The sequence below is a fragment of the Pseudorca crassidens genome, chromosome 13 (assembly GCF_039906515.1).
Source record: "Pseudorca crassidens isolate mPseCra1 chromosome 13, mPseCra1.hap1, whole genome shotgun sequence".
Taxonomy (NCBI): Eukaryota; Metazoa; Chordata; class Mammalia; order Artiodactyla; family Delphinidae; genus Pseudorca; species Pseudorca crassidens.
Window position 1 is genome coordinate 49,366,150 of NC_090308.1, and position 23,068 is coordinate 49,389,217.

General features: G+C 43.3%; 1 protein-coding gene and 1 pseudogene across 1 annotated transcript in view; both read right to left on the reverse strand.

The window, feature by feature from the left end:
* LOC137204884 (coiled-coil domain-containing protein 162-like) overlaps window positions 1-8,414 on the reverse strand; it is a 45,536-nt pseudogene extending 37,122 nt beyond the window's left edge.
* Window positions 8,415-9,327: 913 nt separating this feature from the next.
* The window catches only part of LOC137204665 (uncharacterized), a 36,391-nt gene continuing 22,650 nt past the window's right edge, over window positions 9,328-23,068 (reverse strand). The window contains 3 exon segments of the mRNA XM_067702403.1: window positions 9,328-9,432; window positions 11,274-11,427; window positions 19,667-19,805. Of these exon segments, the coding sequence (XP_067558504.1) occupies window positions 9,328-9,432; window positions 11,274-11,427; window positions 19,667-19,805 (398 nt within the window).

The following is a 23,068-nucleotide window of genomic DNA, read 5'->3' on the forward strand; positions in this document are numbered from 1 at the left end:
GGGTGGGGAGTGGCAGCCATTGCTGGATGCAGATGGTGAGGGGGAAGTTAGTGGTGCCTGGGGTGCCAGAGGGCAGAGGAGCAGGCAGCTGAGAACTCCTCCTGGCAAGGTGGGGAGGCAGCAGGAGTGTGTGTGAGCCCAGGCTACAAGCCTTTGGTGCATCCTCCATTGACTCACTGGATGCCACTTACAAAATACAAATTCTAAGTGAAAATGAAGAGTACAAGATGGAACCTACAAAGCATTAAACCCCAAGTGCCCCTGTGAGAGTCCTGTGGGAGTGTACTAGTCACTTGCCCATTAAGTCACCCTGACTTTAGACCTCAAATGAAACAATTTTGATTGTCTTCCTATCCCAAATATATGTATTTCTAAGATATATATTTATATACGCTTATATATAAGAAAAAGCTTTATGTGTTTCCCCCATTTCAACTTTATATCAGCTATGAGTTAATCAGCAGAGACTGAAGTTTACAAATGTTTTCTACTTAAAAGCCCTTTAAGTCAAGAATATATATCAAAACGGTAAAAGTACTTCTCTCTGAGCACAGGGAACTATAGTCAATATCTTATAATAAACTACAACAGAAAAGAATCTGATAAAGAATATATAACTGAATCACCAGAAACTAATACAACCTTGTAAATCAACTATACTTCAATAAAAAAAACTTTTTTTAAGTACTTATTTCTTGGGCCAAGGTGTTAAAAAGTAATTTTTATACTATTTTCTGGGCGTTGTAGTGTTTTTGTTTTTGTTTTTCCATGAATATGGACACATGGATTGCTTTCATAATTAGGAAAAAAAATAAAAATGTTATTTTATAAAGTAATAAAATAAACATACTTTACCTATAGGGAGAGTATGCTGCTCCTTGGACTTTTCTGATACAACTAGTGTTATCTCTCTGTTAACTTAATACCTCCTGGATCATATGAATTTCAAGATTTTCCAGAAGTTTCTGAAGCTAGCGTAAGAGTTTGAGAGCCACTCTCCACTATTGGCTTATACTCTAGGCTCCTAAATTCTTGCATAAGGGCCTTGGGCTGGGTCCAGTCCTTTTGTTACTCTCTCCTGGGGAAGAAGAAACGGTTCCTTTTTTGGGTTCCCAAGTGGGGTAGATGCACCTTTTTGGAGACAGACATCTTTTCTTCCTGGCCCACATCTTGATTGATAAAATATATCCCTTTTTACCAGGTTCTGCTCAATTGCAAAGTGCTCAATGTCCGAAGCGACCTCTTGTGTTTTGGAGTCTCTAAATGTGGCCAGGAATTTCATGAGCTGTTATTATAAGAAGCGCTTAGGTCTGAAACTCAATTTAGATACCAAGGAGGATTTCACGGGAAGATTTAAAACTCCATACATGATCAAGAAAAAACTATGTTCCAATACCCCTGAGCTCTTACTCTACCCATTATGCTTGCAAAGCCCACGTTTCTCCCTGTCAGAGGACCCAGGTGCTAGAGAGGAAGCAGAGTTCAGAAGGGTAAGCAACGGGCTTGGGACTGGGGTGTGTGTGTGGGCAGGGGGTGGGGGTGGGGGCGAGTGCTGAGTTCTCCTGGATGCTCAGTGGACATGCACCTCTGCACTTACACCCAACCAGCTAGAGTCTTTGTTCCCTGTTACAATAAGCACAGCCAGGCAGAGCCCGCATCCCAGGACCAAGAGGAACAAACACTTGGGAAAACAACCCCTCCACATAGACCATCAACACACACCAAATAGACTAGTACAGAAATTGTGTTGTCTTATTCTCGGAAAAACAATCACAGGAGCTATTTTAAATATTCCACTTCCATGAGTGTGTGTGTTGCAGGGGAGATACCTGTGTGCAGGATTTTATGTTTAAGATGCTAGTGGTTATGTTTTCTATTGTCTTTTTTTTTTAATTTGAGGAAAATAAAAATATGAAAACCTAGACTTACAGAACTGAGATGTTAAAGGGTAGTTATTTGCTTAATCAAAGCCCCACATACCTTTACATACTGAGTTTCCTCAGAGTCTGTTCAGCAATTTACAAACCCTCAATAAACACTTATCTTCTTAGCAAAAACACCACTTGGGTATATCTGTAGTTTTACATGCTAATGTCATAAAGCAAATTTTCAAGTCAAGTTCAAGATAACTCCTGCAATGGACTTGAGGACACGGGGTGCGGGGGGAGGGGGAAGCTGGGGTGAAGTGAGAGTGGCATAGACATATATACACTACCAAATGTAAAATAGATAGCTAGTGGGAAGCAGCCGCATAGCACAGGGAGATCAGCTCGGTGCTTTGCGACCACCTAGAGGGGTGGGATAGAGAGGGTGGGAGGGAGGCTCAAGAGGGAGGGGATATGGGGATATATGTATGCATATGGCTGATTCACTTTGTTGTACAACAGAAACTAACACAGTATTGTGAAGCAATTATACTCCAATAAAGATCTATTAAAAAAGAAAAGAAAAAGAAAAAAAAATAGCTCCTGCATACCTGCTGAGTTTTTATTTCAATTTCTGAAGCTCCTTTAGGGGGAAGAGTAGACTTACTACTTATTATAAGTCCTTCAAATTCATCTTCTTTCCCGATCCGCCTAGCTATAGCTTTCATGCTAGGGTAGAGAATGTGAGTTCTATTAAAGAAGAGAGACAGAAATTAACAAACATTTTTTCTCTTTCAGATTCTCTGACAATTCTTTTCATTCATGTTCTGTTTCCTGTCATCATGCATAAACCTCCCAAGTCATCACAGACACTTACATCGACATCTAAATCCACCACAGTTACCACTCCCTTAGTCAATATTAAATCGTGAGGCCTTTTCCCATTGGGCACATTTAATTTCAGTCTTCATTCTTCAAAATATTGACAAGTCTCCTCACTCCCTGTTTACCAGGAAAGCTGACTGTCATAACTCATAAGATAGACAATTTGGACTAGGCCACCAAAGTGAGCCCTAATACCCTCAGTAAGGCCCTGGGGTGGTGGTTGGGTGCTTAGTGAATGCTTGTTTGGTTACAGACACACGGCAGAAACCACATGCCTTTCCCACCAGCTAAGTCACCCCAGCCAGGGCTTGAAGTTGAGAAAACAACCCAGCACTCTGCATACTGAACACCTCATGCTGCACCATATTGTACCCTTGGCTGTGATGCCTGAGGCTCTCAGAGACTCATTAGACTTGGGTCTAATGGGGCAGAGAGCGGAGAGGAGGTCACGGCAGCAGCACTCCCCACTCAATTCTCGCTGGGATCCTATGAGCTAAAAAGCTTAGAGTTAGCACTGAAGGGACACTTCAGAAGCACCAGTTCCCAGGGACAGAACTCTGGGAAAATGATATACAGTGTTGCTCAGTGGAACCCAGGGCTGTGCCTGCAGTCAATAGAACTCAGCTTTTCCCGTAAAGCACTGTTCACAGAGACACACTGCCCAGCTTCCTCTGTGATCAGTGGGGCTAGGCATGCCAAATTCATGGACCAAACGTCACCCTCAGAGCAAGGGCAGTCATCTGCCAGATCCCAGGTTCCACTCCTTCACATGAATTTCCCCCTGAGCACACTCACCCATAGAGCTCCGAGAACTGTTTGTGGAGAGAGGGAGAATTGATGTCCCGGCCTCACAGCTTGAGTCGGCCCCAGTGCTCCTTTAGCGCTTCCAGTTGCTTCCAGAGCACCAGAAATGATCTCAGCAAAGCAAGGGACATCACTGCATCACATGGGCCCCCCAGCAGTCTGGAGGTCTTTGGGCTGCTTTGGAACCGACTTCTGAATCCTTGTACTCTGGACAAATCTGGCTGAAAGCATTACAGAAATTCTTTTTTTTTTTTTATTAGTCATAGACCCCTACAGGATGACCTTTTACATTCATTCAGCTCATGCAGAATGAAGTCTTTGGAGAATGACTTTTCTCCCCAGGAGGAATGGTTTACAGGCCAGCAGCACATGTAGAGCTTAGAGAGTGTAAGCGTCCGTCCTGAATAGACAGTATATAGAAAGGAGAGAAATGTCTCCATTTCAAGTTTCTGCTTGAGCTGTGAACCACTCACTTTAAAACTCTTTTACTTGGGTGCCAACATTTTATCTGCCGTTGAAAAATTGAGCCTTTCATATTTAGCCTCTGCATTTTGGAAAGAGCTCTTCCACACACTCAAGATTTAACAACCCATCGTGGTAGAGCTATATTATAACTTTAAATTGGGGATTTTACCCATTTTATGGGTAAGGAAATGGAAACTTAAGTTTATCTTATCTCCTATTCCTCCTCCCATCCTTTAAAAGTTAGGCAGAGAACATGTCTCTTGATTTGAATTTATTATTCAATAGGAAATTTCACTTTAAAATTATGATTTGTTCATTCATTCTTTGGTGCTTTCATTAAATAAGTGTTTGTTGAGGGGCTGCTGTGAGCCCAGGAGGACGTGGAGGGAATAAGGTTTTCAGGTCCCTGCTCTCCTGCACCAGCGATGTGAGGGCCAGGGCTACCCAGAAAGTGACAGACAGAAGGGGAACCTGTATCCCACCCTCAGCCTGAAGACAGTGTCTCAGTTATAGGAAAAGGAGCTTTCCTTTGCACACCTGGACCATGATGTTATGACAGGAAGGGACGCAGAGGACATTCAGGTAACAATACCTTGGACACTCAAGTTTCCTGGTCAGGAACAGGAAGAACCACCACATGATGTAACTGGACCCTAGATCAGTGCTATTAACATATGGGGAGGGTAGGATGGGGGTGGGGCCTCCAGAAAGAGAGGTGGTTAGGGGAAGAACTACAAGCAAGACCAAGGGGAGAGTGAACTCCCGCCAACAGCTGGCAACCCTTCCACCTAGTAGCCTACCTCCTCAACAATCAGCTAATTCATGCGTTTCCAAATTTATTTTATCCTCAGAAGCCTTTCAGCAAATGAAATCTTACTCAGTGACCCAAGATATCCAACAGACCAAGGCCAAGCGTGGTGACAAGGAGGGGGCTGCCTACAGGCCATGTAGTTGGGCCCCTCCACTCAAAAAGCCCCAAGGTGCCTCTGAGGAACCCAGGGCTCCTGGGACCATTCTAAAGGTCCTGAGCTAATCCATCACCTTCACTTGGGAGTCTTAGAGACTGAAGTCTAAGAGGTCATAGAACTGGTGGCATAGCTGGGACAGGAAACCTAGAGTCCTAAGTCACAGGCAGTATAAATTCCAGGGCTGCCTATTGTCTATGAATATTGAAATACTCTTAAATGGAACCAATCATAAAATAAAACCAATTAAAATAAATAATAGTTTAAAAGCAAACTTACCTTGTTAATATATTCCTGTTAAGAGAAGTCTTCTCTTCCTAAGTGTTTTACAGGATGGGAGAAGGAACAGGAAACAGGATAAAGAACAAGGCAGGGGAGGGCAGAATTGTCAGGGAAAGATGGTAATCCATCAGAAACAGGGCCAAAAGAGAGTAAACAGAAGGACCAAAGGGCCCTTTGGCAGGCTTCTTGGTCTTGGCACTACTTGGTCTATATCCAGCTTTGCAAATGCTCCCTCTGGGTGAGGCATTGAATCCCGCTGTGGAATTTAGTTGGCACATCTAGCATACTTCATTTTCCACTAGTTGGCCTGAAATGGACTTGTGACTCAGTTTTAGCCAGTGAGACACAAGAAAAATCTACTGGAAGTCTTCTGAAAAAGATTTCCCTCCTTGATAAAAAGACAAAGCCCCTTAAGGAGAAAGCTTTTTTGCTCCTGTCTTCATCTTACAAGGATGAGGGAGACATTTTGCTGACATACCCAGGATGGCAGAGCTGGGTGCCTGCACCAACATGAACTGCCTCCTTCTCGACCTGTTTGGAAAGATTAATACACTTTCTAATTTAAGTCATGACTAGTTACTTCTAGCGGGTGCACCCTAACTGGCACAGAGGGGTATTGGCTCAAAGGTGGGAGATCAGATAAAGCTTCTGAAAGAGTGGTTTGGAAGTTGAAATCTGAAGGATAAGTAGGAGTTAATCAGATGATGAAGCAGAGAGTGGGAGGACAGGGAAGTTTTCCACCAGAGGGGCCAGTTTGCATGAAGGTACTGAGGAGAGAGCATGGTGCATCTGACAAAATAAAAGGAGTTGAGGGTAGAGATATTGGCATGATTCAGGTTGTGAAGATCTGGTTAAGGCACCCAGACTCTATTCTCAGGGCAGTTGGAAGTCATTGAAGAGTTATAGGAGGGAAGTGACATAATCGGGTTTGCATTTTAAAATACTATCCTGGTGAGTGGACGTGAAGGAGGCAAAGGGAATACAGGGAGTCCTTTGGAGGTTATGATCTTGGCCCAGCATTAGGAGATGACAGTGATTTGGACTGGTGGAGGGGAGTGCTGAGGGAGGATGGAGAAAACTTGAAAGATATTAAAATAATAGGATAGTAGAACTTGGTGTCTGATTGTGGGGTATGATAGACAGAAATCAAAGATGGGTGTCCAGATTTTTTTTGCCTGGGTAACTGGGCAGGTGGTGGTTAACTGACAGGGAATAAGGAAGGAGGAGCACCTTTAGGGGCAGTAAAATGAGCTCAGTTTGGGACACGGTATCTCTGAGATGGAACAAGGCAGTTGAACATATGAATCTGATAGGATTGAGATTTGGACTAGACATATAAATTTTGGAATCATCGCATAAAGCCATCCAAGTTATAAAATTAGCTGGGTTTGCCCATGGAGAGGGCGAGGAGTGGCGCAATATCATGGATAAGAGTATGAGGGAGCTCCGGGGCCTGACTGTTAGGTTGGAACCTGCGTTTCTTTTCTCTCTCGGCAAGTGACTTTTAGGCATATCATTTAACCTTTTTGAGTTTTGGTATTCTTACCTGTAAAATGAGAATAATGAAAGTACCTACCTCATAGGATTATTGTGAGAATTAAAGAAATTAATAGTTAATAAAGCCTCTGAACAGATCTCAATCATAGACATTATTAATTAATAATGATCTATTAATAGTGTTCAGGGCCAACTTATTGATTAGACACAGAAGGCACAGTGCTTAGGGCCCACAAAATGTTTTAATTTCTTTTAAAATCAGAAAGAAAAAGAATATTTAGGTTGAATAAAATGCTATAATTTATGATATTAATATATTTTTCTTTATATTAACACAGTTGTAAACTATAACTCTTCATGTTTTTTAATGGAGAAATGGGCCCACAAAGACAAAAGTGGCTAGAGTCATTTAAGTCAAAATGCAGCCCTGGCAGTGGTGGAAGTGGGACAGAACCCAAAAAGCAACATTTTCAGGATTGGCAGAGGGAGGGCACTTGACACAGAAGTCTGAGAAGGCATGGCTCACGATGTCAGAGGAAAACTGGAGAGAGTTGTGCTTTAGAAGCTAAGGGCAGAGAGGCTTCAAGAAGGACACACTGTGTCAAATGCGGCTAAGGATTCAGGTTGGAAGGGGACTGAAAAGTATCCAGGAGATTTAGTGACAAGGACCACGGTGCTCTCAGTGAGAGCAGTCTTGATGAGATGAGGAAGAAGACAGATCACAGTTTCTTAGGAGTGGATGGAAGGTAAGGAAATGGAAATGGCTGGTGCAGAGACTTTGGCTCTGAAAAGGGGACTCTTTAAACGGGGGCACTGGCTAGCTTACCCCACGTCCAGACAAGTCTCTGTCTAGTTCCAGAATCATGCAGAATTGTTTCAAGTTATGATACTAGGAGGACTACTGGCTCTTGGTACGTTAGAGCTTCAGGGAGGCAAGTCCGGAGAAGGGAGTGCTTGCTTAGGAGTCCATGGGCTAGCGGAGTGATGCAGACAGGAGCCAGGCTGAAGATGTTCACCGGGGGCCTCTGTCATACCCTGCCAAGTCCAGCCCGAAATGTGTGAGACTCACAAGGAAAAGCAGCCAGTTGGAGTTCAAATTGGTTTCAACGGACCGCCCTTCATAAAGTTTGTTCTAGTTTTAAAATTAAAAGAAATAGATATACCACTGATCATGGGACTTGCTGTGAAAGAACATACTTTGGAGGGGCTCTCACGGGCTACCCCTGCTTCACTGCTGCTCCTGTGCGGCATAAGCACAGTCCCGGGACCCTGGGAGAGGCTATGGGATGGATGAAGCTATCTAGTCCGTCTCCCAGATAGAAAGGTCCTTCAGTACAATGCAGCACTGGTCAAGTACGTAGACCGTTCACCAAGAATACCTGTGTATTTTTGTCCAGTGTGGCCTGCCATCCTGGGGGATGCTCCATGATCATATGATAGTTACTCAGAAGAACATCTTCCATTAGCAGCTGCTTGTCCGCCAGCTCTCCATGAGCCACCTTGAGGTCACGGTCACTCAGCCTACAGAGGCATAGCTAAAAACAAAAAGGAACAAAATGAAACCAAAACATCCGTTTTGAACACTTCTATGTATCCTTTACACGTGGTTTTGAGGGAGAAAATTAGGAGTAGTTGTGTTTACAAGCCCCATGCTCTCAACTATTAAAAGAAAAATCCATAAAAATCAGAGCAACATATCTAGCTCAAAGTCCCCCTTGAACATATCAGACTTTCGGCTCTGTGTGGAAGTCCAAGTTTCCTAAACCTTATGGTGGTGTCCGTATGTGGTGTATGTATAGTGTGATACATGTATGCACAGGGAAAATACTGGAAAAAAACCAAAATGAACTGTGACCGTCCCCTAGTGGGGGACTATGATTAATTTTTTTTAAGCCATTCTTACTATTTCACTTTAAAAAAAAAATCTTTTCACTTATGGAAACTTTTGAGCACATACAAAAGCAAACAGAATAGCTCCCATCACCCGGCCCTAAGAATCACCAACCTATGGCCAGTCCTGCCCCATCTTCATCACTCCCCACCTCCATATTATTTTGAAGCAAATGTGCCATTGACTTTAATGTTGTTAATAATACTTTTTAAATATTTTCTATTTAAAAAAATGAAAACACAATAATACTTGCTTAAATAATCAGGGGGAAACATATAATTGAAAGAAATTCTCCCTTTGAGTCCTGCTTAAAGAGTTCTCTTCCTACTACTGTAGGTTGGTCAGTAGTCACACGTCTCCGAACTGCCAGCCTGGGAGTTACTCTAAGAGTTCCCGAGAGTGATCAGAAATGGATGACCACTCCCTCAGATCATTATTAGCCATGAGTATTTCAGCTGTTTCAAGTCTGATGCCAGCTGAAACCACGATTTTCTTGTGTCATAAGAAAACATGACTCACCTTGCAGCACTGGGTTTACAGTTTCATAACCAAACACCTTGCTTATCTCATAACTTATTCACCGCTGACTAGAGTATGAAGGATCAGACCTACGGACCCAATGACACCTGCTTTGCAGTCTGCATTCGGCTCTCTCTGTGACAAGTGGGAAGACCTATCCTACCTGCATCTTATATTCTAGGGTATCTGGGCTGCTACTTGTAACTGGAAATGGTCCTCCATCTTCCAGAAATGCTCTCCAAGGGAACAGCACAAATGCCTAAAAGAACCAAATAATAAATATAATAATGCTGCATAATAATGTCCATAAGAAATAGACATTTGTATATGAACGAGATGTCTGTGTCTGCACACCAGAACGCTGTGGGATGATTTCTCTATTATGTAGAAATAGTTCTTGATGGATAGTCCCGGATGATGCGCAGGAGAGAGTAATAATCTTATTTTTTAAACTGATTTTTCAGAAAGTGACTAAACACTGAGGGTACTTAAGATTTCAGTGTAAATAGTCAACACCAGTATTTCGAAGTCCCAGAATAGTATAAAACCAATAGTACATATTTATAATCAAAAAAAGTAAACTTACTCAAATTTTTTCAATATTACAAACCTTAAATATTTGTCCTTTATCTCCATTGTGCTCCAGTTCTAGGCATCAACTCAAAACCAATGCCACAACGTTACACATGGGCCTCTGTCTTCTCCACATCACTGTCCAACAGCCAAGGCATCCCCTACTCCCTGGGGCATGACATGCAGTCCTGGATATAGTGGGCCTGTCCACCTGACCCCATTCTACACTTCCAGACTCGGTACTGGCTTCAGACAATTCCCAGAGTTGGAGTTGATTCAGGTAGCAGGGAATCAGGACACCTGCATCCACCTAACCCCAGGCAACACTCAAAGGCAGCAGGAGCAGGCGTAACGGTCACGGTCCAACACTGTCTTCGGGTCTAGATGAGGGTCAAGGCTTGGGCCAAGAGTCGCTGTCTTGTAGCTATGGAAGGTAGAAATGTGGGACTTACCTGGGGTTGATGCTGGCATTGCTTGGCTTAGCTTTGTAACATAAAACATTAAGTTGGAGGTTTTGGAGTCAAAAGATCTGGGCTTGTGAGGTGGTTTTAAAGATATGCCCACAGGGACTTCCCTGGGGGTCCAGTGGTTAAGACTTTGAGCTTCCACTGCAGGGAGCACGGGTTCGATCTCTGGCTGGGGAACTAAGTTCTCACTGTGAGGCCAAAAAAAAAAAAAAATACGTCCACAAATTCTTTTTTTTAAAAAAGATTTTTTTTAATGTGGACCATTTCTAAGTCTTTATTGAATTTGTTATAATATTGCTTCTGTTTTATGTTTTGTTTGTTTGGCCACGAGGCATGTGGGATCTTGGCTCCCTGACCAGGGATCAAACCCATGCTCCCTGCATTGGAAGGCGAAGTCTTAATCAGTGGACTGCCAGGGAAGTCCCGGTCCACAAATTCTTTGATTCTCTTCCCATTAAGAGGTGCAGCACCTTGACCACAGCCTCATGAGAGATCCTGAACAAGAACTACCCAGCTAAGCTGCTCCCAGACTCCTGAGCCTCAGAAACTATATGAGATAATTAATGTTTATTGTGTCAATCTGCTAAATTTGGGGGTAATTTGCTCTGAAGCCATAGATAACTAATACAGTTTGTGACCTAGTGTTGCCATGACTACGCAGCAGTCTGATCTCTGGCCTTCTAGAACCTCAAACTCTTTAGTTGTAGCAGGTGGGTAATATAGTTAGTGCCTAGGAGCAATAATAGTTGCCAGGATTACATTCGATGACGCATGTTGTTACCGGGCTGTTCACAACTCAGCTGCTGACCTAATTTACGTTATCGTAATTGCTATCATTATTATTTATTACATGGAAGAGATCAGGTGTTGGTTTTGCTACCAGCTGTGAGCAGATAAGCTGTTGTCCCAATTAGCCTGTTGAGCGGTTTAGAGGGAGAGCACCTGACTGGGAATAACAGCGGGCCATGGGGACATAGCCCACTCTACCACGTGAGTCAAGGCTAAAGGGCATTCCAGCACAATGCACGTTTGATTGGTATATAAATAGCTCTCAACACACCTGGAGGCTCTGTGGATCCAGCAGCTGTGGCAAGCTGAGCTGGGAAGCAAACATGCTCTTCACGAGAGAGTTGCTCATTGGCGGCAACACATGCTACATGTCATCTGTGACAGACTGGTAGGCAGGAGCATTTCCAGCTGCCAAAAATGTTCTTCTACTAAAACAGGAAGGGAATCTCATTAACAGCAGTTACTCAAGTTTCTAAAGCTCAAAACTCTCTTCAAGGTTACTGGAGCAAGATAACAATTTGAGATATCAACAGGTTTCTTCCTCAGCAACATCATCCCTCACTCCCTTTTCTTTACACACTGCCCTTCACTCTCACAGTTCACAGCCCTCAAGGGAAAGGTAGCTATCCTCTAGACTAGCACGGTCTAGCTGCAGAACTTTCTGCAGGGCGGAAATGTTCCATATTTGACTGTCCAATATGGTAGCCACTAGCCACATATAGCTGTTGAGCACTTGAAATGTGGCTACCATGACTGAGGAACTGAATTTTAAGTCTTAAATCACCAAAATCAATATTAATTTAAACTTTTAAATTAAAATAGCCACATGTGGCTACTGTACTGGACAGCTCAGCTGTAGCTCTAGAACAAAGACATCAGTTGTTGAATTTATTTTAAGACCAGTAGCTGAGACAGTAATTCCTGATATGTAAAACCAAATTTTAAGTTAAATAATAAGAGCCTGGGGTTTGAGAGAGAAAGCTTCTTGTTTTGTTTTGAACAAAACTTGGCTTTGCATATCAAGAACCAAAAATCCTGAAGACTAGAGCATGGAATTTATACCATAAGTCACAGAGAAGGAAGTATGCTTGATAAATTACAATCATTTTCTTGCCCCAAAGGAAATGAGTTTAGCGAGCAAGGAAAGACTGTCTCTAGAGCTTAGATCCTGTGGATGCCCAAGAAAAGATGATGAAACAGGATCAGTTTCGGGGGGATCCAAAAGATCCCCAGGACAGAAGGGATCTTTTGCCTAAATCCTCCATGGGCTTTGCCAAGTCATGCATAAAGCAGATATCAAAAAGGAGATTAGTGGGCTTCCCTGGTGGCGCAGTGGTTGAGAGTCCGCCTGCCGATGCAGGGGACACGGGTTCGTGCCCCGGTCCAGGAAGATCCCACATGCCGCGGAGCAGCTAGGCCTGTGAGCCATGGCCGCTGAGCCTGCGCGTCGGAGACTGTGCTCCGCAATGGGAGAGGCCACAGCAGTGAGAGGCCCGCGTACTGCAAAAAAAAAAAAAAAAAACAAAGAAAAAGGAGATTAGCAATGACTGAGGGAGATGTTAGCACTGATGGAAATGAGGCAGGCTCCCAGAGATGAGCAGATAGTCAAGTGTTGTGGAAAGACCTGAGGAGTGCCTAAGACCCCACAAGGGGGTGTCCAAGTGGGGTGCTGAGCAGCAGACCAATCAGAAGAGATCTGGGATTGGACAGAGATGGGTGAGGTAGCCACTCCTCTTCAACTGCTGGGATGATTTATAAGCACCCCCAGGAATTTAGATCACCTCTGAGAAGGATAAAGGAGGAGAAGGGTGTGGTGTAAGGCTTAAGGTAAGGTCCAGTATTAGTGCTGCCTTGACATCTGGTAATATTGGGAGGGCTTTGAATGACCTAACTATAAGTTCCCCTGCCTACTCTGCTCCCACGGGTAAGGTCCCCTAGTCAAACAAACTTCCTTATCAAAGGGACCAAGTACAATCCCTGCTTATCCCCAAGTAGTGGTTTCAGTTCCCTGCCAGACCACAAAATTATTCAAATGAACCAATCACATCCTCCTATGGGAGCCAGGAAGCACTATATCCTCTTGATACTACAAAGCCTGCCTCTCAAGCCCCTAGTTGTTCACTCTGGTCACAAGTACAAATCCTCTGTGGCCCTGCATGGCATGCTATGTTCTATTCCCCTCAGCTGTGAGTACATGTGATGAGTAAACTGCTGTTGATCCCATCTGTCCAGTATTTAGTGTCATGTGTTTGGCCATCCCCATAACCTTAGGGCGGAATCCCTCCCTCACCAACAGGGTAAAGAGGAGGCAATTAAAACAAAGGTAAAAGGGGATAATCTTGAATTAATTGATTTTATATCTCAAACTGACCACTTTAAACTGTAAATGTGGCTGAATGACATGGAATTGAAAAGTTTAATCTTTTTGTCAGCAGAAGTAGGGGCTTATGAACTTAAGTTCAAAGACAGATAAAGGTAACTCTATTATTTGCATATCAAACCACTGTACTAGTGCAAAAATCATACCACCCTTTTCACGTTTTTGTGAGAATTAACAAAAGATAGTTGCATACAGTTATATACTGAGACACTGAATAAAAACTTTGACTTATCCTGATAGCTCAAGGATGGCTCTTGGAGTTGCTCAATGGATATATAAACATTTTCTCCTGTTTCTCATATCATTCACATGCTTTCTCATGATTCTCAATGAGCCCTGCCAAGAGGCCCATGATTCATTCAACACCCATGTGACAGTGATGTATCAAGCATCTACTATGTACTGGGTACTGTGTCAGGAACTGTCTGAGATACAAAGATGGGTCCCCCATGGATCTGACCTTCTAGCCCAGTAGGGCCCAGTGAGGCAGAGCTCATTATCCAGCCACTTCTGACCTTCCTCTAAACTCCCAAGGCACTTTCTATATATATACCTCCCTTATAGGTTGTATATATCTTCTTAAAATAATGGTACTGCAGACAAAAAAATGTCGCCTGCCATTCCACTAAACAAAGAATGTTGCCTGCCACCAAGTCATCAGCCAATACAGCTGCCCCCCAACGGTGCACCCTGAGGGGAATTCAGGATAGAGAAAAACAGGATACTGGCCCTAGATAGGTAAGATGCATATCTAAGAAATAATTTTAATGAGTCCAGACTCTTGCATCTTCCCATATGTAGAAAATCACTAAAATCATTAACTTGTGATGTCTGTTTTTTGTGATTAGCAGTAGTCCTTTGATGTTCAACCACATGGGTTTTTTGCTCTTTTTGCTGTTTTGCTGTAAAAACTCCTCTATATCCTGGCTCCTCCCTTACCTCTTCAGAGCAGATGCTCAGAGCTATCTGAGAGACTGTCTCCCGGGCTATAGTCCTCAGTAAGGTTACCGGAATAAAACATTTGCAACTTTTAGGCTGTGCATTTTTCTTTAGCCAACAGTACCAAAAAGCAGAGTATTCTAATGGAAACATTTATTTTCAGCCTAAATCAAGAGCACAGAAGCCCAATATCCCACAAACCTCTTCCTGGTTGACTCCTTCCATGTCATTCCTATGCTTTTCTCCCACCAATCCACAAAATTATTTTCTCTCTCTCAGCCTCTGGGTCCAGCTTTGTTCGTACCTTACTGTTGACTGTATTGCTTATATCTTAAAAGATGTTTTAACATCTTTAAAAACCCTTGCTGGCTGGGGAGAGACTGCCCTTCCCTGCATAGCTAATTCTTAGAGATAGCTAAGGGCCCAGCATGCCTTTGATATGCAAACTAACCAATCTGAGCCATACGTCCTCTGACCCTTGCAACCCAGGAAGCAATGTTTCTCTCCTTTAATCATCCCAGGGCTAGTTAACAGGCAACTAGAGACCTCTCCTACAGCCCAAAGCCCGCTGGAATTATTCAAAGTAGCCGATCTTAAACTGTTCCTCTGCCCTGCCTTGCCTTTCCAGGTCATGGCCTAAGCACTCTCCTTGCTCCCGACCTGTGGCCCTGTATGACATGGCATGATGGATGTTTCTAGGAACTGAGTATAATAATTTTGTTTTCCTGAGTCTCTCCTGTGTCTCCTCTTGTGGCTGCACCAGACTGATTTTCACATAAGAGAACATAGAACATTGACTTGCTCTCTTATCTTGGTAAGTTTGTGCAGAACTTTTAACTACTAAGTGCCACAAACAACCACAATTTTTGGCAGAGTTTTAGAGCCCCAAACACGTACTAGGTCTATTAATTTATAGATGCTTGGAGACTATTAAAAAATATCAATACAGTTCAGATGTAAATATGACTGCTACTCTAAGCTAGAGAACCATAGCACATGATACACTCTCTAGAGAGACGAGAGTCAGATTCTAGGCACCACCGTTGGTCAAATCATTGGTTAACCTTTTCTTCACGTTCCTAATTCTTCAGTCTAGATCACTGTCCTTGATAGGTCCCATCTCTCCTTTATCAATAGTACTACTTATTAGGGAGCTGTACAATGTAATGCTATGTATAGAAAGGGGTCTCAGAATGATACTTAACATTTTTAGCACTATATCCTCTTTTATTTCCTTCCTCTCCATGTACCCCATATTTTGAAAGATTTTTCTACCAAATTAAGCATTCTCCTGTTTTTAACTCAAAGCCACATAAACACCTAGCCTAAGATCTGAGCTGTAGGAAGAGATGAAGAAACATGATATAAAGGAAAGAACAGGGCACTGGAGTCAGAAAAACCCTGTGAATGTAAGGTCTGCTACAACAAGCTTGTGACCCTGGGGCAAGTTATGCAACTTCTCTCTCTATTTCTTCATCTGTAAAGATGGTGATATGATTGCTATTCCACAGAGTTGGCACATGGCGGGAACTCAACCAAAGCAAGTTCCCTCTCCTCCTTATCTCATTCATTCTTATGATTCCAGTTAAAAAAAGAAAGAAATGTGACATTTTCTTTACCTGCAAAACTTTTGGGCAAACGTGTCTTTTTCATCATGTCTTTAGAAATACTGAAAACAGCTCACTGTGACAACTCATTCAGACCCTCAGTTGGTAAACCTGGCCTGAGCCTTCTGTTGGGGTAGGTCTGACCAGTGCAGCTTGCCAGCAGCACTCAAGATACAGGGAAACTCACAGGAATGAAAGGTCAGCTTGTTGCTTGTGCCAGTGCTACACCTGCTAGCCAACTGCTAGCTCCTAATAAAGTCATGTCTCCCCAGCAGTCCACTAAAATACAAGGATAGATGTATCACGTTCTCCAAACTGTTTTGCCACACTCCAGCCGCCTTACTGTCAATAAGTGGTCAAGGGTTTCCTAGAATACCAGTCATGTTGTGTGTGACACAGTCAGCCATAATGCGATCCCAGGCAAGCTGGCTGTAGCCACAGGGAGCAGGGAATTCATGGGACACATGCTAGGGTTTTTCCTGGATGCAAGGATATGAAAAAGAAAATGAAACCCAAAAAACGCCTGCAAAGTGGCCGGAGGAGGCCAGGCAAAAGTTGTGGCTCTTCACTTCTCAGGCGCTGGAGACCAGGAGCACATGGGGCCTTCTCTGTGTTGCCCAGACATCCCCAGATAACCCTGAAGCACACTTTAATATCTGTGTGTTCAGAGACCCTCAAACTAGGTGAGCATAAAGATAAACTGAAAAATGAAGAGAAAACCAACACAAATTCGAGGACTAAGAAATTGGTGTTGCTTCTTGAGAGATTGCTTGATGAACTCTTAAATCAGGCTTATCGCAGAAAGTTAAGGTACCTTTGGTTTATTTCCTTAAATTCCTCCTTTTTACCGTATTCACTCTGAACATCAATAATACACTCAGATCAGGGGCACTCTGCATGCCATATGTTTTATTCTGTCCTATAGAATTCCTTTGAGGGACTTTTTTTTTTTTCTGGTTTCCCTCCATTCTTGAATTTCAAACGAATTCAATCCTTTAAATCAGGGAGGGAGTGGCAAACTCTTTCTTAAAGGGTCAGATAGTAAATATTTTCAGCTTTGTGAATCATATAATCTCTGTTGCAACTATTCAACTCTGTGGTTCTAGTGTGAAAGCGGTCAGAGACTATCTATAAATGAATACGCCTGGCTGTGTTCCAAAAAAACCTTCATTTCTGGACACAGAAATTTGAATTCCACATAATTTTCATGTGTCACAAAATACTACTCTTGAGTTTTTCCCTCAACCATTTAAACACATAAAAACCATCCTTAGGGCTTCCCTGGTGGCGCAGTGGTTGAGAGTCTGCCTGCTAATGCAGGGGACACGGGTTCGAGCCCTGGTCTGGGAGGATCCCACATGCCGCGGAGCAACTAGGCCCGTGAGCCACAACTACTGAGCCTGCGCGTCTGGAGGCTGTGCTCCGCAACAAGAGAGGCCGCGATAGTGAGAGGTCCGCGCACCGCGATGAAGAGTGGCCCCCGCTTGCCACAACTAGAGAAAGCCAGCGCACAGAAACGAAGACCCAATACAGCAAAAATAAAATAAATTAATTAAAAAAAGAAAAAAAAACCCAAACATCCTTAGCCCACAGGTCTTACAAAATCAGGCAGGGGCCTATGGCAGTAGTTTGCTGATCTCTAACTTAAACAGATGAGATTGATTAGAACCAATTGTACTACTGAAGCATTTACCTTTGGCGCAAATGATTAATTCACCTGAAATTAAAGATAAACTCAATCCTCAGGCATTTCTTGCTCTGGCTAATAAATAACTCTTATAGGTTGGTGGACATGCCCAGAGGTGAATGACAGGCCCTGGGCAATGTGATTCTGATGCCATCAGAGGACAGCACCAATTTCTATCAGGTCCTTGGCAGAGGACAGGTCGACAGGAGCAGAGTGAAACTTTTGTGCCTAGAAACATTAAACTTTCTTGCAATCTGAGCTGGTCTATGCCACAGAGAAGCAGAGGCCAGATATGAGGGGACTCTACGGGGCCACTGTCCTGTTGTCCTTGAGCTACATGCTTCTTCTCCTCCCCTGGTCTATGGAAGTATGCTGTTCTCATTCCAGTAACAGTTCCTTCTTTTCAAACTCAGGAGAAGTCTTCAGTTTACATAAGCAAAAAGTTCCCTGGGGTAAACAGTCATATTTACTCAGTTGGTGAGCTCTGGGAAGGGCGAGGGAACTTCTCCAAGCTTCCTGTCTCTTTTGGTTATCTAAGGACTTCTCCTTGCTTGCAGGTTCAGCACTAAGTAAAATCCTCAAGCGGAAAGACATTTATCTTTCAGCTTCTCCTTTCCTCCTGCCTCTTGCCTTCTCTTTGGAGTCTCCCTTTCCATCAGTCCTGCTGCTGTCTGGCATCCATCCTAGCTCTCAGGCTTTGGAGTCAAATGCACATAGGTTCTAATTCTGGTCTGCTACTCACTGGCTGTGTGATTCCAAACACAGACACACCCCAAAGACCTCTGAAGAAAAAAGGCTGGAGGAAATGCTATGAATGAAGGACTCCTGGTTCCTTCTGAGGTCCTCTGAAAAATATACTGAATATACTGAAACCAGTCATAGGACACAGTGCCCTCCATTCCTGCAGACTGAGAGCACCAGGGCAGAGAAAGCCCCATAAAGCAGTTCCTGGGGGAAGCAGAGGGGCTCCCCTGGGAGAACCGGAGCAAGCTGAACTACATGGAGCTGGAATCCAAGAACTTCTGGGGTATAGTCCTATTTCTTCATCCTATGTAAATTCCTTGCAAATTCGGACTTGAGATTTCAGAGCCCAGAGGGCTAATGAATGGCCATCATGACAATTAGTCAAAACCTTTATATCCTACGTGCTTGACAAAGCTACAGCTCCCAAAGCTGTTTGTCAATCAAAAGAAAACAAATTAGCCTGATTTTTTGTCCTGCTGAATTTGCATTCTAAATGCAGAGTCCCATGATGCTCAGAGTAAGAAAAAGCAGAGCAGAAAGAGAAAATATGGTTCAGTACAAGCCCCACATTTCTATTCTCTATGGACACTCATGCTAATGGTGGGAAGTGATTATAATCCACAGATAAAAGCACTGCCCTCCCAGGTCCCCCTCATTGACTAAATACTCACACTGGGAATTTATCAAATGAAGTTAATTAATTTTGACAATTTAAGAATAAGCAGAGACCCTCAGGCCTGACCTCTTCCCTTCCCATACACAGCTTATTATTTATACAGGAAACATTGTGACTCTTAATCCAAGCTAATTTTTTCATCAGTCATGATTAATTAACCAAATAAACATTCTTTTTGAATGCAGAGTATTTAATACCTACAAGGCCAGAGGTAAATTAACTTATTTATAAATTTAACTCAGGTGGTGATTTCCATTGGTTTCAGATGTGCAGTGAAAAATTCTGTGTTTTCGAAAGGTAATTAAGGGCTGAAAAATAAAACTCTTACGAAAAATCACCTTCAGAAGTATAAAAAATGTGATTCCCAATAAAACAGCCTGTTATGCAAACTAACTATATTGAAATCACATTTAATAAAATCAAGAATATTATTATCCAACAAAAACACAGTTCACCTGGACAGCCTCCGCAGCCGAACGTGTTTGGTAGCGGCAGTGTTCTGGATCAGGTTGTGCCCCCGACTATTTAAAGCTCATTATCTAATAGTGCCAAGAGTGGCCTCCCTCCATGATCACTCAGAAACACCTGCCCCACAGAATTTATTGGACAGGATTAGCACTCCAGCCCTTACCGGATGAGGTACCTCACTGCAGCATCAAACTGCAGAAGCATAACCTCCCTTTGAAGGAGGAGGACCTGGGACACCACAGTGGGGTCTTGGGGTCTCTGGAGGCTGTCAATCATTTTCTGCAGCTCTTGAAGCTCAGACCCTAGAAGATGGACGACATTTTACTCACTGTGAAACACAGGCTACCCTAGCTACCCTGTGAACCATTTCACCTCCAAAGCTAACTTTTTACCTAAATTGACTTCTCTTTGTTTGTGAGTATACTAATTATATGTTTTGCAAGATCAGCAAAGCCTTATGTTCTAGAACCCAAGGTCTGATTTATCTTTCCTTCCTTCCTTCCTCCCTCAGGAATGTAATAATTTGCTTTGCTTTTCAGCAGAATAAGAACATACTGTTGAAAGAAAGTTTCAGTGTTTATAAGGCTACAGACTCTAAATAGATTGAAAAAGAGAAATTACAAGGAATGGGAAAGTATAGGCCTCAGTAAGTCTATTAGGGGCTTGAAATTACTATAAACCAGCACTCATTTCTCATAGCCATGCCATTCAAATCAGCCCTGTCACTGGCTCATCCTGTCAATGGCTCATAGATTAAAGAAGACTCAGGACCATCCAAGGCAAGCAAAAATATGTATACATATATGTATACATGTATACAGACACATACATAGATCCTTCTAGGAGATTCTCATCATTTCAGGAGTAGATGTGGGAGATCCTAAATTGGCTTATTTCTTGGACCCTTACTGCAAAAGATTTATATGTGTTTTGGATGGAAATTTAAGTTAGAGGCCTTTTGGGGCACTCAGTACTGGTTTGAGGAACCTGGCCTGGGTCTAGATGGCTGTACTAGCATCTCTATTATTGGCTCAGGAAATGAGCTGCTTAGAATGGGAGAGCACAGCAAGAAAATGACAAGCCCTTAGGGAGCACTGATGGGGCAGGTGGGTGGGCCCCATTTCCAGGGCTACCAGAATGTCAGCTGATCTGAAGTGCTCATCAGCTCCCTGTGGGCACAGTGATAGTTTTCTACTTGAGAGGACATCCCTGCTATGGGAAGAGAAGGATTGGAAAATTGATCACCATCCCTGATTGTAGCCCATGGCAGAAGTGAGATGGGAGATCCACGAAGCATTTCCGGAGTTACTCTATGTCAACCTCTCATCCAGACTTGAGCAGCCTTGTACCCTATCTGGCCCGGTAATGGATCTCTTCCTACATTTCTGGCATGGAAGGCAGGAGAACTGAGGGAGCAGGGAGGCTGTCCCTGAGAGCCTGATCAGGGCAGAGCCACGTCTGAGAATGGTTGCTAATATGTACTTGCAATATATGCTCTTGGCTTTAGGAAAAGATGAGCAGTCCAGATTTTATATCCATTTGATGTTTTACACACCACAGAAAAATGTTTTTTGGGTATTTTCCCAGCCACAAAAGAATTGGGGCCAATCATTAGAGTTTTTATGAATCCTCTATAAATCTGATGGTCATATTGGGCTGAAAAGAAACTTCCACCAGAAGAGGAGTCACAGATCAAATTGTACAAGAACTTTAAGAATGTTGCACTGGATGGGAGAAGTGATGGTCAGTGAGCCTTATTTGTTCAAGGTCTAACGTGGCTGGTCTACAAGCAATACACTCTGTCAGGCTATGCAGCAACCAGGGGGAAAGGTTTATCATCGCCTGCAATGACAATGAAAAAAGAATACGAAGTTGTACATACCCTGTGATTAAAGCTCTGTAAAATGTATTTTGGGCAAGGGCTAGAAGGAAGTAAGGATAAATAAAAATATTTCACTTGTTACAATGGTTGGATTACGGGTGATTTTTCTCTTTTCATTATTTCCATTACTGTTTATATAATGCTGTGTGTGCACTTTTACACGATCACTTCCCAGCAAAATTGTTCTGTGCTGACAGGTGGCATTATCATTAAAGTACAGGTGTGGAGGAGGGCCTACCTTTTCTTTGTTACGCACTGGTAACAGTCTTCATTTGGGTCTCCCTTTCTTGTGGGCTCACACGGCTCAGTGGGAGCAGAGATGGCAGGCACAGGCAGGGAAGGCAGCCTGTCTGTGAGGAGGCGGCAGATGGTTGCCATGTGGTCATGGGGGTGGTGGGAGGAGACCCTCCGCCGGGAAACAAATGAGCCTCTTCTTGTGCCTTTCCCCAGGAGGGTTCCCTTTGGGAAATCAGACAGAGAGAGCAGAATCACAGTGGCCCTGCTTCCATGTGAATACTCAAAGCCAGTACATTTTGTTCATGAAACCCTGAGTTCAGTGTGTAGTGTCTGGGTTTAATTGGCCTCCTAATCCTTTACAAGAAAATCATAATGTAAACTCCTACATTCTGATTCCACCCTCTGCTTCACACTGACTCCAAAGGGAGTTGCTGGCTTTCAGGGAAGGAGAAAATTTGGCAGGGTCCACAGAACTAGCCCACAGTATCTCATAGCTGCTTCCTCAGTCAAGTGGGAGGACCACAGCTGAAATTCGAAGTGTCTCTTTAAAAGATATTTTAAAGCACATAAGTCTTCAAAAGTCACTTTAACTCCAAACAGCTCTGAAATGGCTAAAAGGAGTTGGGTGGGTCTATGAACAGACCCGTCTCCTCTTTTCACCTTAGTTTTCCTTGTCTCCTCTGGGAAGCAGGCCAGGAACTGAGCAGCCTAGCCTTTTAAAAAAGATGATTATCTTAGAATGGAATTTTTTTTAGTTCAGTTTGCTCTTTATCTATTTTCAGCGAAGCAGAGTATGTAAAACTTTGCACATTCTCCCTGGAGCACAAATGTTTTTACTGGCAACATGACAAGGTGTGTCTCTCTAGTTGTACACCTTGGAAAGCCTGGGCCCCAATTATTTCAATGGTTTCCGGTTCATAAGCATTTAAGTAGTAAAAAACCAATTTCCTTCATCCTCAATTCTAGGTCCTCAACAATTTGGCCTCATTTACCACTATCCCTCAGTGTTGCACTGGTGGGTTCATCATTCTCTCTGGACTGGCCATGTGTAGTCCTGCCTGTTATCTTTGCCAGTATCCTTTTCTTGTCCCCCTTTAGGACAAGCCCTCCTATTTTTCTCCATTGATTCAAGTGAGGACAAGTCCTCCCAGATCACCCTCCCTGAGGGCTCTTCCCTCCCAGTTGCTACAGAACTTCCTATGCAGTGACTTCTTTTGGAAACATGGCTCTGGCCCTACCTTGGCTTCTATCTCATCTTCTCAAGGGCAGGGATAGCATTCTTCCTTGCCCATCCTCCTTTCTCCTGTCCCTCATCTACAGTCCAGCCCCACACCCTCCCAACATCCAGCTCCACTGCAGAGCATCTTAGTTTATTTTCTGAGTTAACCCCTTACGACAGTCCCCAGATTAGCAAAAGGAAAGGAGCTAAGAGTTCTTTGGAACTTC